Genomic DNA, 15596 nt, shown 5'->3' on the forward strand with positions numbered 1-15596 from the left:
GGAAACGTGTCTGTGTGTTGGATGAGTGAAGTGTGGAATTATTTTTTTTATCAGTTCAAATAATGTTAAATCTGTGATTGCATTCAGTTTTCCAAGACTTTTCTAATTCCAGATTCGTCATATTCCGATTTAGGAATTTGCAACCGGAATCCTGTTTGCAGAAATGTAATCTGACATGAAATTGAATTTGACTATGAAATTGTCATTTTGGATTCTACATTGCAGCTTGACAAGTCTTGAACTGGATGTTTGAATTGATCTATTTTCTTCGCACTTTACTGTACTCTTAACACTGATGAGTATAACATTTTTGGTTCCTCAGAACTGTAGTAACCTGAAAGTTCATTCATCACCACCACAAATGATAAACAGGAAATATTCTTCTTCCTTGTATGTTTTTTTTTTTTGTAAGTGGAATTTTCAGAGCACCCTTATTTTCGAATTCCTTATTTCAAGCATCAAGTGGATATTCACGGTCGTTTCAAAAAGTAAAAATTCCTTCAAAGACTAAGAGTGTGTCAGTGAAAGTCAAAATCAGAAAAGAATGAGTTTTATTGCCAAGTTTGTTTGCACTTTCAAAGAGCTTGTTTTGGCGACCCAAGCTTCCAGTTGTGAATTCTCTCTCTCTCTTTTTATATATATATATATATATATATATATATATATATATATATATATATATATATATATATATATATATATATATACATATATATATATATATATGTATGTATATGTGAGAGTGAGAGAGATTTAAAAAGTGGTATTGCACAAATATATATATATATATTTATATATATTTATATATATTTATTGAACAATGAGAGCATTTATCTGTTCATGAGGTAGATTGCCTAAGAGGAAGAAACTTTTCTTGTGTTTCGCTGTCCTAGTGTTTGGTGCTCTGAAGTTCAAAAAGGATATGTTTTGGTATGTGAGGGTTTTAAAGTGATTTTCTGAGCCCCTATTTCTCCCTCTATATTTATACAGCTCTCGAAGGGTGCCCAGGGAAGGACCAATAATCCTTTCAGACGTCTGAACCGACCTCTGGTATATTCTGATGTCTGATATTGTAGCTGAGCCAAACCAGAGTTATTGAAGTGCACAGTACAGACTTGATGATGGCTGAGTAGAACTGTGAGATCAGCTCAGAGGCAGGTTGAACTTTCTCAGCTGGCGAAGGAAATACAACCTCTGCTATGCCTTTTCAACAATGGAGTCAATGTAATTGTTTTACTTCAGGGCCTGAGAGGTGGTCATGTACAGGAACCTACCACAGTGCTGTACATGATGGTAAATTAGGGGGAGTGTGGATTTTAGGAGAAATGTGGATTTTAGGAGAAACCCCCCCTTCTCCTAAAATCCACATTTATCTCCACTGTTTTGACCTAGTTCATGGAATATTATTAACAAATGTGACATTGATCATCATTACAAGCCTCTCAAACACATTGAACAAAAAAGGACCTTAAATATTCATTCAAATTTTGGAGATATTGCTTTTAATCCCAAAGACATCAACATGAACAAGCGGTTCAAAAACTAAGAATGTAAAAGAATCATAAGATTAAAACTGTGCACTTCCAATCAAATTTGTCAAATCCTTCATTTGGCTAAAATGTAAATCGTTAAAATTTTGTCTAAAATATTAAAACAAACTTGGATTGTTTTCAGACATAAAAATACACATCCAAGTCATGTCACATTATCATCTGTATCTCAGTTTAGGAATAAATATCACATTATTTGAAAATTTAAGAAATGGTTCCAACATTATAGTCTTTATATGTATTTATAGCAAGATCTATCTCAGCGTTGCTTTGGATTGGTGTGACAAAATAAAGAATTAAATACCAGTTCATGTAGAAGACAATTCCAGTGAAATTCCTGTGTATAATAAGATGCGTTCATCAGCACATCAGATATTTCTTGCTCTATCGTTATCAGTTGTAGATTTTCAGATAAACTTGTTTCCGTGTTCGGACATGACGACAGGCCCAAGTTTCCATTGATGCAATCTACTGCTTAAGGATTTAATCACAGCGTTTTTATAAGGAATAATAATTGACGCTATTATTACAGTATCTGTTTTAACTCAAATTATGTCTTCACTAATCCGGATACATTTGGAAACGGTGTTTTCGTCTAAAAGCATTCGGCATCCACAGTTTCGTGTTCGATTGTTTCCCAAAACAGTTACTCATCCACACTTAAACACTTAAGCACTGCACATGAGCAAAGCTTAAGACGCTTTGGCCTGCGTCATTTCTGCCTGCCATTTATTTACTTTCCTGCTCTTTGGAACTTTGTGTCAATGATTGAAATGTGTCATCGTTTTGAAAGCCTCCGTTTTCTTGGTCCACACTGCGACGCAAAAACGGCATTTTCAAATTTACTCACTTTCTTGACTGAAAATGCTGTCTTAGTGTAGACAAAAGGCCAAACAAACACATTAGTGTGGACATGGTTTAGGTCTGTTTAGTGAGGGCGCTGACAAGATTTCTTCCTTATTTCCTTGTCACTTAAGGAGAATAGCCACCATGTGACAATATCCTTAGTTGAAAGCTCTACACAAATAGTCAAGTTAAGTTTATTTCTCAAAAGACACTGTCTAAAAGCAGCTTTACAAAATTTTAAGAGTTAAGGTGAATGGTGTGTATTTGTCCCTGATGAGCAGCAGTGGTGACTGTGACAAGGAAAAACTCCCTTAGATGTTATGAAAAAGAAACCTTAAGAGGAACCAGACTCAAAAGGGGAACCCATCCTTATTTGGGTGATACAAATACAAGCAAACTGAACTGACAGTCCTCTGCGTTATCAACCATTATAAACTTATTTTTGCCTTTCCTTTCTTCATTCTAGACCTTCCTGAATTATCCTGATGTCCTACTTCTGGTTCTCTTCAATTGGAAACCATTCACTGCTCCTGACGATGGCTCTACACGAAAAGCTCCAAAAGATCCATGAGGTTACTGTGGAGGTTTAAACAGCCTGTTACAATAGCTAAGAAGGACAAATGTCCACCAGTGAACAGGTGATAACCTCAACAATGATAGAACTATAATTTATGAGCACCTGGATGCCACCCAGATGAGGAGGAGTCCCTTTTTGAGTCTGAAGCCTCTCAAGGTTTCTTGCTCATATAATCTCAGGGAGTTTTTCCCTCACCACTTACACCACTGGCTCACTCATTACTGTTCCTAGATTGTGTCTCTCATCAATATGTGGCAGGTTTTTTTCTGTTACATCACCTAAGCTATTGAACTCACTCCCCTTGGCACTTAGGACACCCACCACCATTTTTATTACCACATTATCTGTGTAAAGCTGCTTTGAGACAATGTTCATTTTTAAAAGCACTATACAAATAAAAATAAATTGAATTGAATCTATTAATTTCAATCCCAGCTCCAAATCAAAGAGATTATGAGCCATAATGTTTATTTAATCTAATCACTGTTTATTGTTTGCCTTTGCATGCTTGTGTTGCTTATGGATTTAATTGATTGTACTTCATAGAAGTGCTACATGCTACATAGCCTGAAGTGTCATTGTAGCACACTCACTGGTTTCACGCTGGAAGAAAGAGACAGGCAATAGGTCACTAAGCAGGCCCTTCTTTATTTACTTTCGTTTTATACCCCGACGATTTTCTTTCCAGTACTCATGGCCGGGTTTACCCACACACTCGGGTTGGCACGCTTTTCATTTCTAGCGCCCGCCCGAGTTTCCTCGCGTTCCGGCACGCCTTTCCCTGGCGTTGGCCCGATTGCACTCGCCGGCTGTCGACCCTTCTGACATCTCTGCTTGGTGGCTCTTACCCCGAGGCTGGTGTCTCTCTCCTCTTTATTGGCATCGCCGGATTAAAAGGAAGCGCACTGATTAGTCATATTAGTTGCAGGTGTTTCTTACCGCTTATTCCGTCCAGCTCCCATCCTTCACTTCGCTGAACAGGTCGCAGGTGGCAGCTACGGCGTCAGCTGTAGCACTCCTCCTTGGCCAGGCCCCGCTTCCTCCGCCCGCAAAGTCTCCCTGGTATCAGACCCCTCTTCCAGCATGGGGTTCAGCACCACTGTAGGAGAGCAAATGGTTCAGGGCAAGGAAGACCATTAGGGCAGCGACCAGTTTTGACCAAATCAGGTCTCTTTACTGTGTATTTTCCTTTCACACAAACATGTCTCTTGGGGTCTCTCTCTCCGAGGCTGATGTCTCGCTTCTCTTTATTGGCTTTGAAACAGACTGAAACAGAGCACACTGATTAGTCTCATCAGCTGCAGGTGTTTCTTACTGCTCGTTCTGTCCGGCTCTGCCTCCCTTTGGTCTCAAGTTAGAACAAAGAGCAAAAGTGAAATTCTACATGAGACTGGATAAATCTGACCCAAAGACATTTGATATGACATACATTTGACATACAACGATGCTGCAATGAGTTGTTCGAGGGGTTTCGAGTGGCACATACATTCAAGAGTGGAAGAACATCACTGAAAGATGATGAGAGATCAGGAAGACCTTCAACGGGATAAACCCCCAAAAATGTCGAAACCATCTGGCAACTTGCGCATGATCATCGTCAGAACAATCCACATACTCTAACTTCTGCACCCACCGTACTCTCCAGATTTGGCTACTGCGAACTTTGCCCTCCTTCTGAAGATGAAGATCCGGCTCGAAGTTTACCATTTTTAAGGTGACAGTGTGTGAACATAGATCAATAAAGTACTTTCTTGTAAACAGAGCTAGTCTCGAAACCTTTTGATAACACCTCGTGTCTTCTTCTTCTTTTTGCTTCTCCCATTAGGGGTCATCCATCTCCATACCCCCCTGTCTCTACATCTGCCTCTTTATAACCAACTACCTGCATGTCTTTCCTCACCACAAATCTACTAAAGGAAGTGTTATATACAGCTGGTGAGCCTCTTCTGAATATATTAACTCCTCACTATCTTTAGGTCACGTCCCTAAATCCCTCAAGCTAGCAGTTATTAAGCCCCTCATTAAAAAACCTAATCTGGTTCCAAACACGCTATCAAATTACAGACCAATTTCAAATCTCCCATTTATGTCTAAGATTTTACAAAAGATTGTCGCTGCCCAGCTATGTTCCTACTTGCAAGAGAACAATATCTTTGAAGAGTTTCAGTCAGGTTTTAGGCCCCATCATAGCACAGAAACTGCCCTAGTTAAAATTACTAATGACCTGTTTTTAGCTTCAGACCAAGGCTTCATCTCGCTGTTAGTTTTACTAGATCTTAGTGCTGCGTTCGACACTATAGATCATGATCTTCTCTTCTCTTCGCTTACAGAATTACATCGGCATTCATGGACAGGCATTACGCTAGTTCAAATCCTACCTGTACAAGCGTTACCATTTCGTAGATTTAAATGGAGAGCTTTCCAGGCTAATGCTAGTGAACTATGGCGTGCCACAAGGTTCAGTTCTAGGACCCCTGCTCTTCCCAATATACATGCTTCCCTTAGAAAATATTATTAGAAGGCATGGAATTAGCTTCAATTGTTATGCTGATGGTACCCAACCATATATCTCATCTAAACCTGGCGATACAGCTCAATTAACTCGGATAAATGAGTGTGTTAAGGAAATAAGGCATTGGATGACCCATAACTTTCTACTTTTAAATTCTGATAAGACGAAGATTTTGCTCATCGGCCCAAAAACTAGTATACAGAAGCTCCAGCATCTCAACCTGCATTTAGACGGATGTTCTGTAACCACTAGCTCAACAGTAAAAGACCTGGGAGTTATTTTAGACAGTAACTTATCTTTTAAATATCATATCAACCAAGTTACAAAAACAGCCTTATTTCACCTTAGAAATATTTCTAAGCTAAGAAACATGTTATCTATATCCGATTCAGAGAAGCTCGTCCATGCGTTCATGACCTCCAGAATAGATTATTGTAATGCATTACTAGCTGGATGTCCTGCATCATTAATAAACAAGCTTCAGTTAGTTCAGAATGCGGCAGCAAGAGTTCTTACTAGGTCAAGAAAATATGATCATATAACCCCAATCTTATAGTCCCTACATTGGCTTCCTGTTAAGTTTCGAATAGACTACAAACTACTGCTACTCACTTATAAAGCACTAAATGGTTTGGCTCCCATGTATCTCTCCAGTCTTTTAACACACTACAATCCGTCACGCTCCCTGAGATCTCAAAACTCTGGGCTTCTAGTAGTTCCTAGAATAGCAAAGTCCACTAAAGGTGGTAGAGCATTTCCACATTTAGCTCCCAAACTTTGGAATAGTCTTCCTGACAGTGTTCGGGGTTCAGACACACTCACCCAGTTTAAGTGCAGATTAAAAACACATCTTTTTAGCAAAGCCTACACATAACACACATCACATATCATAACCTTGTGCTCCAGAACATCTGATCACATGCACATTATCAACTTGTGCTGTTAATATCATGAACAGCAGCTACGCTAATTGCTCTCCACTGCTTCTCTTTCTCTCCCCATCCCGAGGCTTCCTGAGGTTTGGCCAGCTCCAGTCACGTCCCACCTCGTGAAGATTATGGACTTTAAAGAAGTAGATGCCGAACTCGCAAACATACTGAACCATCTAGAGACGTACCAGTGCCAATTGGATCCCACTACATGTGTGGAGTTTTGACATTGGACCTCCGGGAGTTTTAAAGGCTCTGGCATGGAGAAGCTGTTGCTGGATCTGTGATGATCACAAATGTTGAGCTAAGTAGCTCCTACTTTTATACCAAAGACTGTAGAAAAAACAATTACTTATAATCTTATACTCCTGTACTCATGTTAGTTCTCACTCTCCAGTGTTCTGTATTGTTGAAAGATTTATGATCAAACTCTTGATGTCACCCAAATGAGGATGGGTTCCCCTTTTGAGTCTGGTTCCTCTCCAAGTTTCTTCCTCATAACATCTAAGGGAGTTTTTCCTTGCCACAGTCACCATGGCTTGCTCATCAGGGATAAAATGCACACCATTCACCTTTACTGTTGATTTCTGTAAAGCTGCTTTGAGACAATGTCTGTTGTGAAAAGAGCTATAGAAATAAACTTGACTTGACTTGACCACATCCATAAACCTCCTCCTTGGCTTTCCTCTTTTCCTCCTTCTTGGGGGCTCCATCCTCAGCATTCTCCTACCGATATAACCTATGTCCTTCCTCTGCACATGTCCAAACCATCTCAATCTCACCTCTCTCACCTTGTTTCCAAAACGTCCCATATGTGCTGTCTGTCTAATAAACAAATTTCTAATCCTGTCCATCGAAAACCTCAACATCATTAGCTCTGCTACCTCCAGCTCCACCTCCTGTCTCTTACTCAATGCCACTGTCTCTAAACCATACAACATCGCAGGTCTCACCACAGTCATATAAACTTTCCCTTTCGCTCTTTCGACTCCTGCCAGATCACTCCTGATCTCAGGAAAGCAGGAGGTGGACACCCAAAGCACACACATCAATTTATACAATATGGACAATTCTAAAATACCAGTTTGCCTAGAACACGTCTTTTTGCAGTGGGAGAAGAAACTGGAGTACTTCTAGGAAACCCATAAAGTGCAGTTAGAACATGCAAACAAGTGCACACAAATACCAGAGGTGGGATTTAAACCCCAAGCCAAGAGGTGCGAAGGTGGAACACATGCCAACCGTGTGGTTGTGTAATCAGCAGAGGTGTCAAAAGTAAACACATCCTTCACTTAAGTAGAAGTACAGATACTCATGTTTTAAAATTCTCTGGTAAAAGTTGAAGTACTGACTACTTTTTCCACCCAAATTAAAGTAAAGAGGTTTGGGCCCTGACATGTACTTAAGTAAAAAGTAGCCATTACTACTACCTGTTTTAGTGTCACGCTGGTAACTGGAACCCCCCATCATATTAATAATAGGGCTGTCAATCGATTAAAATATTAAATTGCGATTAATTAGATGATTGTCAGGCGTTTCACTTACAATTAATCGCAACTTACATTTTTATCTGTTCTGAATGTACCTTGAATTTATACTTTTCATGTTTCTAACACTTGTTGTAACACTCATGTTTCTAATCAACATGGGAATAAACAAATATGAATGCTTTATGCAAATGTGTGTTTATTATTAGTGAAACCAATCTCAACATCAGCATGAAGACAAAATATTTTTGTAAATGTTTTAAAGTAATGATGGTATTTAAATTACGTAAATCATCAGGATACCAAACGGAACCTTTGCTATGTCTCCACATGGATGGTTAATGAGGTGATAACAAATAAACTGTACCTCTTCAAACTTTCATAGGGATTACATAATTGTTTTATTTGTGACATGGCAAGTATTCACTGAGATCCAGGTTGTTTAATTAATGTCTGTGAAGAGAGCTGAATGTTTTCTTGGTTTTACAAAACATTTTGTTGTTATTTTGAGTGTAGACAAATAAAAGTAGACCCTTTACAGATTTGAATGATGTATTGCTCTCATCTGTACGATCAAAAAAGGCAGTTCATTTGGGCGGTATAAGGAAACTCTTCTTCTTCTTTTTCTTTCGGCTTCTCTTATTAGGGGTCGCCACAACGGATCAACCATCTTCATAACCCCCTGTCCTCTACATCTGCCTCTTTCACACCAACTACCTCTACCTGCATGTCTTCCCTTACCACATCCTTGAACCTCCACCTTAGACTTCCTCTTTTCCTTCTTCCTGGTGGCTCCATCCTCAGCATTCTCCTACCGATATACCCCATGTCCCTCCTCTGCGCATGTCCAAACCATCTTAATCTTGCCTCCCTCACCTTGTCTGTAAAAAAACCTACATGCGTTGTCCCTCTAATAAACTCATCCAATAATAAACACATCTTCAGCTCTTCTACCTCCTGCTCCACCTCCTGTATTTTACTCAATGCCACTGTCTCTAAACCATACAACATCGCAGGTCTCACCACAGTCTTATACACTTTTCTTTTCACGCTTTAAGATACTCTTCTATCACAAATTATTCCTGCCACTCTTCTCCACCCACTCCACCCTGTCTGCACTCTTTTCTTCACTTCTCTAACACATTCTCCATTACTTTGCACTGTTGATCCCACCTTCTCCACCTCTTCTCCCTGCAACCGCACCACTCCACTGCACCCCCTCTCTTTCACACACATGTACTCTGTCTTACTCCTACTGACTTTCATTCCCCTTCTCTCCAGCGCATACCTCCACCCCTCCAGGCTCTTTTCAACCTGCTCCCTACTCTCACCACAGATTACAATATCATCTGCAAACATCATAGTCCTGGGAGACTCCTGTCTGACCTCGTCCGTCAACCTGTCCATCACCACTGCAAACAGGAAAGGACTCAGAGCCGATCCTTGATGCAGTCCAACCTTCACCTTGAACCAGTCTGTCGTTCCTACTGCACACTTCACTGCTGTCACACTGTCCACATACATGTCCTGCACCACCCTCACATACTTCTTTGACACACCTGACTTCCTCATACAATTCCAAATTATGCGTTATGAGGAAACAATGAAACAAAACACATGTTTGTCAACCCCAGAGGGTTAATTGTGTGCATCATGGCGGATTTTGGTGCTTCATTTGAGACTAAAACTAAAGTAACGAGCCTGTTATGAAAATGTAAGAAGTAGGAAGAACAGATATTTGTGTAAAAATTCTAATGAGTGAAAGAAAAAGTTGTTCGAAAAATAAATAGTGAAGTAAAGTTACTGATACCAGAAAAATCTACTTAAGTACGGTAACAAAGTATTTGCACTTGATTACTTCCCACCTCTGGTAATCAGTCCTACAGAAGAATGCATTTGTATAATTTGCAGATTTTGCATATTTGGATGTTTTATCTCCGTAACAAAGCGCTTTATTAAAGTCTTTCTGAATCACAATTATTCAAATCATCACTGAGTCATCAACAAGCGATCACAGGAAACCTTAAACACACATATACACACATGCATGAACAAAAGCCTGCACATACATGCACATGCTTGCACACACTAATTCAGAAGTAAGGGCGAGTTAGAGCAAGACCATCATTATTGTAAACACTGCTCATAGTTTCCACATATCCTGGCACCTATGTGGTGTCATTTCCAATTTCTCTCCAACAACATGAAGTAATGAAAACTCCAATGTGTAACTGATTATCAGCATACGCTGATGTAAGAGAGTTCATCTTCGAGACGTATTGTCTCTTTAGGTTCCTTAGTGATGTTCTTAGACAGTGCTCCTTTGGCATTCCTTTCACTCTTTCAAGGTCTTGATTTCTGCAAAGCCCCCTTTTTTGCAGAAATCAAATAAGAGGCCTTGTGTGAATAGAAACGAACTCAAAGTTGAGAGTAAATGTCTCAATTTTAGTGTGGTTCAATCGAATAAAGCAAAACACACACACACACACGAAAAACTTTTTCATTAGTATTAGTTGAATCACTAAGGAATCTCTGTATTATTCATTTTTATGTGGAAAGCAAACACACTTGCACACATACACACATTTTGTTGTCAGACCTGTTAAGTCTATATGTGTCACCAGTAGAGTTACAGAGTATTCCTTATTTATCAGGCTCTGTGTATGTGAGGGAGTGCACGTCGCTCTGTACTTGTGCGCACGTGCGTGTGTGTGTGTGTGTGTGTGTGTGTGTGTGTGTGTGTGTGTGCTTTACTGCATTTACTTTCTTTGTACACTGCAGCAATTCTGTTTGTTTTTTTATAGAAGATTTACAATATAGTGACTTATTATTAGTATGTTATGTTATGGATATTGATTTTATGGTATAAACAGGAGCTGTGTTTGAGTTATGGAATGTAAACTGGTGTGCCTTGTGCCAGCCCTAAATGGGGGTGGAGTTTGGCTTTTATAAACCCAGTCAGACTCAGGTCCCACTCAATACATCTCTGTCTTACACTGAACATAATCAAGGTGTGAACATGTGCCTGAGGATGAACTCCTGCCCGGCCTACTCACCCACTGACTCCGGATCAGAGCAGAACTACAAACGAAGCAGGTACAGTAATCATGTTGTTTTATAATTGGGGGGCTCAAAAGTCTCCATACATAGGGAACATTAATACAAAACATCCTGCACATGACTAGCATTTATTTGTAACTCATCACAGAGTCGTTCAGCATTGGCTCTCATTTCGGCAATTGTTTTATGTAAGATGGATCTTCATAATTCCTTTAAAAGCTTCTTGATCCAGCTGTGAGAACGATTTCACTACATTCCTCTTGGAGAAAATTCGGGAGACAAAAGGGAGACAAAACTTTTGAAATCATTTCCGTGAAAGTGTATATTTCCTCCTATGTATGAGACTTTTGGGACACTGTGTTATATAAGGACAGGCAGAGGATCAGATCCTTGACTATTGTGTGTCATAGGTGATTTTCCAGGTGACATTCACACAGTATTAAGGTTTTCAGTTCACCATTAAGCTTGTAAGTTGTGACCAGAGGCTGTGAATTCAAATACTTTTTTCTTTTTGCTATCATATTATTAATATTATTATTATTATTATTATTATTATTATTATTATTATTACAAATATTTTAGGAAAACATTTAAAGCCAAATAATTGGCTCATTATTTTCATGGCACTCGTAAAGTACAGCATCCAAGACCTGCAGTCAAAAATGCAAGAGCATAAAGTAAAAAAAAAACAATTGTAGGCTATTGGAGCTTGGATGAAAATGTTAACAAATTAATGAATAGCACTCATTTTATTCTCAGCTGCAGATATTCCTGTGTGTGGGTTCTGTTTAGCAGCTGCAAATTTAATTTGTATTCATATTTAAACAGAAAAACAGTGTTACAGATCCAGTTAATTAGCCTTAGGAAAGTGTGTGTGTGTGTGTGTGTGTGTGTGTGTGTGTGTGTGTGTGTGTGTGTGTGTGCGCAAGTGTGAGAGAGATAGATTGTAAATGGGTTTTTTTTCTCCCTCAGGTCCTGTAGCAGCTCAATCGACATCAACAGCAGAATAGCATGTGCAATGGTAAGAAACACTATTAGATAGATAGATAGATAGATAGATAGATAGATAGATAGATAGATAGATAGATAGATAGATAGATAGATAGATAGATAGATAGATAGAAGCAATTTAAAATTAGTTGTATATAGACTTTCATATATTGTATATATACTTTACAGTTGAAGGTTTGAAGATCATGTTAAGGCTTTGTGTTGGTGTTTGATACCTAAACACTGTGCTTTCATTATAATGCACAAAAATGTCTCTGTATTTCTCAACACGATCAGTAAAAGCAAGAAACATAAAAGGCCTGAAGCAGAAACAACAGGAATGGTAACTGTAACAAGAATATGAGTTTGGCTATGAAGAATTGAAAGACGATATGAGCAGTTCAGAGACAATAGAAATATCAGAAAGTTGCAACTACAGCACATTTCTAGCGCTGATATATATATATATATATATATATATATATATATATATATATATATATATATATATATATATATATATAATTTTTGTAGAGTATGATTTAGAGTTACATGATTTTAATGTAGTGTTGCTTGCGTTAAGAATGTAAGGATATGTTTTGGAGTTACGATTGGAATTGTCATGCAATGATTATAAAATAATGCTAACAGTAAATAAGAAGCTACTGAACAGAAAACAAGAAGCAGATTCGGTTTGCTTGTAGTATAACTGACAATCAGGTTTGTAACTTTAAGATCATATGGTTTTAGGATCTGGTGAAGACTCATATGCTGAGTGCGGTGCGAGAAGAAGTGGAATCTCTGAAAGAGACGATTAAAAATCTGACCGAGAGAAACATGAAGCTGGAGAGAGACAACTATCTGCTGAAATCCCTGTTTAAATATCAAACAGCACTGGCATTGGGTCAGATCATCAACCACCAAACAGTGCTGACATCTGGACAGATCTGTGGACAGTTCACCAACCACCAGCCAGCACTGGGCTCTGGACAGGTCCCCAACCACCAACCAGCACTTGGCTCCGGACAGATCCCTAGCCACCAACCAACATTGGGCTCTGGGCAGATCCCCAACAATCAACCTGCACTGGGCTCTGGACAGATCCCCAGCCACCAACCTGCACTGGGCTCTGGACAGATCACCAACCACCAACCAGTGCTGGGCTTTGGACAGATTCCCAAACACCAACCAGCACTGGGACAGATCTCCAACCATAATCCAGCACTGACCTCTGGACAGATGGACAAACACTACTTACCACTAACCTCAGTGCAGACCCCCAGCAACCAAACAGCACTGAGATCAAATCCTCAGCGATCAGAAAATGTAATCTGCAGAAGTCTTGACTACCAGAATAATGGGTGTTTTTCTGTAAACACACAACTGTATCTGAATGCAACATATAAGCAGGATGTCAGATGTGTGTAGTGGTTGCTCTGACAGTGTTAAGTTGCTCAGTCCAACAGTGTAAAATAAAAACGATAATCTCAGTGTTCATCTTATACACAATCAGTACTGATCCGTTTACCATGTGACTTGATTGTAATGTTTTGTCGTGTTTTGCAGTGTTAGAGTCCGTGTACAGGAATGTTCACTATATACATGTTACTACTAATTTACATGTTCCTATTATTTAAAAGCTTTGTATTTGTATTAATTGTAATAGGTTGTGTTTGTTTTACATGTATTATGTATTTGAGCTTTGTTAGTATACATATTATATGCACTACTGTGAGTTACTCTGTTACTGTACAGTATAAACAGTACTTTACGTGAAATGTTAATAAATAATTCAAACCCATATTTGTTATTTATAGTATAGTCTATAGATTTTATTGTTTTCTTTTTTAAATTACTTCAGTCAAAGAAAAGTCTTTTTTTTTTAAGAAAGAAGGAGTAGGTGCTGGTGAGCTTTCTGGTGGAGCGAGTTCAATATTCAAGAAGATTCAAGTTTTTTGCTTAGATTTACCACTGTGTTTTATCACACAATTAAATTCTTACTCTGTAACGGACCACGCATGTAGAATGTTTTGAAGACAAAGTGAGGGAGGTGAGATTGAGATGGTTTGGACATGTGCAGAGGAGGGACATGGGGTATATCAGTAGGAGAATGCTGAGAATGGAGTCACCAGGAAGGAGGAAAAGAGGAAGACCAAGGAGGAGGTTTATGGATGTGGTGAAAGAAGACATGCAGGTAGTTGGTTTGAAAGAGGCAGATGTAGAGGACAGAGTAGTGTGGAGACGGATGATCCGCTGTGGCGACCCCTAATAAGAGCATCCGAAAGAAGAAGAAGACTTGAGTATTTGACTCATATTAAGCAAAGGCTCAACAATGCACTAGTCCTCGACACCAAGACACATTTCAGTGAAAAACTAAAAAAACAGTTGATTAGTGAGGTTTTATTTCTTAAAAAACAAATCAAATTGTACACCTCAAACATCAAACAAGTTGGTGCAAAAAAAAAAAAGAGACAAAATCATAATCACTGTGGGCTGAATACAGCCAGCATCTACATTTGGGGGCTGTCATTACGACAGCGGCCTCTAGAGGCGAATCACTGACGCCACGTGCTGTTTGTTTTTACACGTGAGATGGCGCGCTGCACGGAGAGCACTATATTATATTAATTCATTATAATTTATGAATTATACAATTATATTAAATTTTATGGTTCAGTAGCGTTTTTAATTTAGAAATTTTGTACAAAAAATAAAATAAAATAAAAATTATATTTTAAATGGAGTGTTATGTTTGTTTGTTTTTAAACCAGTATCCATGTTAAAAACTTTGAAAGTTTTAAAGTTCGCCAAGTACGATCCAACCTAGCTATCGGTATCGTTAAAATCCAGACGTGTAAACTGGCAATTCCACGGATGCTTAAAACTGAGCTCTGATAACAAGCCAGATGGTCCTCTCCTCTTTAGTTTGGAGGACGTGGTGGCCGTGCTTTCCAAAAAGAAATTATAATTTCAATTCTTCTGACACAAAACAGTTTTCCACTTTGCCCCAGGACATTTTTAATTTGCATTGTCCCAGAGTGGATGGTGCCTTTTCTGGATAATGTTGAAGCATATCTTCTTCTTTGAATTATAGAAATTTAACCTGCATTTGAGGATAACATGGCAAACTGTGTTCACAGACAATGACTGGATCTGTTAATGACCCCATGCATTGCTTTCTATTACAGAATCAGGACTGTTTTAAATACAGGGCCACCTGAGGGCCTTTTATAATTTGTAGACAAAATCTTTCATAGATTGATGATGCTTTGCCCATCTTCACTTCTGAGACTTTGCCTCTCAACATACACTATTTATACCCAATCATCTTACTGACCTGTTGTCAATTAACCTCATTAGTTGCATGATGTTCCTCCAGCTGTCTAATTTTAATAACATTTACATTTTCCAGACTTTTTTTGCCCCATCCCAACTTTTTTTGAGACGTGTTGCAGCCATCAAATTCAAAATGACCTTTTTGTTTTCCTTTAAATGGTAGACATTTTAAAATATGGGTTTTGCAAATCATCGCAGTCTCTTTTTATTTTATACACAGTGTCTCAACTTTATGAATTTAAATAGAGTTAAGAGAGAGAGAGAGAGAGAGAGAGAGAGAGAGAGAGAGAGAGAGAGAGAGAGAGAGAG

General features: G+C 38.7%; 1 protein-coding gene across 1 annotated transcript; it reads left to right on the forward strand.

Annotated features, from left to right (window-relative positions):
- The first annotated feature begins 10812 nt into the window (after window positions 1–10812).
- On the forward strand, window positions 10813–13752 carry LOC124391358. Its single transcript, XM_046857884.1, has 3 exons — window positions 10813–10997; window positions 11934–11982; window positions 12702–13752. The coding sequence occupies exons 1-3, from the start codon at window positions 10828–10830 to the stop codon at window positions 13377–13379; spliced, it is 897 nt and encodes a 298-aa protein (XP_046713840.1). The 5' UTR covers window positions 10813–10827; the 3' UTR covers window positions 13380–13752.
- Window positions 13753–15596: the final 1844 nt, after the last annotated feature.

This window comes from Silurus meridionalis, chromosome 9 (genome assembly GCF_014805685.1).
Source record: "Silurus meridionalis isolate SWU-2019-XX chromosome 9, ASM1480568v1, whole genome shotgun sequence".
NCBI lineage: Eukaryota > Metazoa > Chordata > Actinopteri > Siluriformes > Siluridae > Silurus > Silurus meridionalis.

Coding starts and splice junctions, on each gene's coding strand:
- LOC124391358 (XM_046857884.1), top strand. CDS start 10,828: ATGGGGGTGGAGTTTGGCTTTTATAAACCCAGTCAGACTCAGGTCCCA. Junction 10,998..11,933: donor CAGAACTACAAACGAAGCAG/GTACAGTAATCA, acceptor TTTCTCCCTCAG/GTCCTGTAGCAGCTCAATCG. Junction 11,983..12,701: donor GCAGAATAGCATGTGCAATG/GTAAGAAACACT, acceptor ATATGGTTTTAG/GATCTGGTGAAGACTCATAT.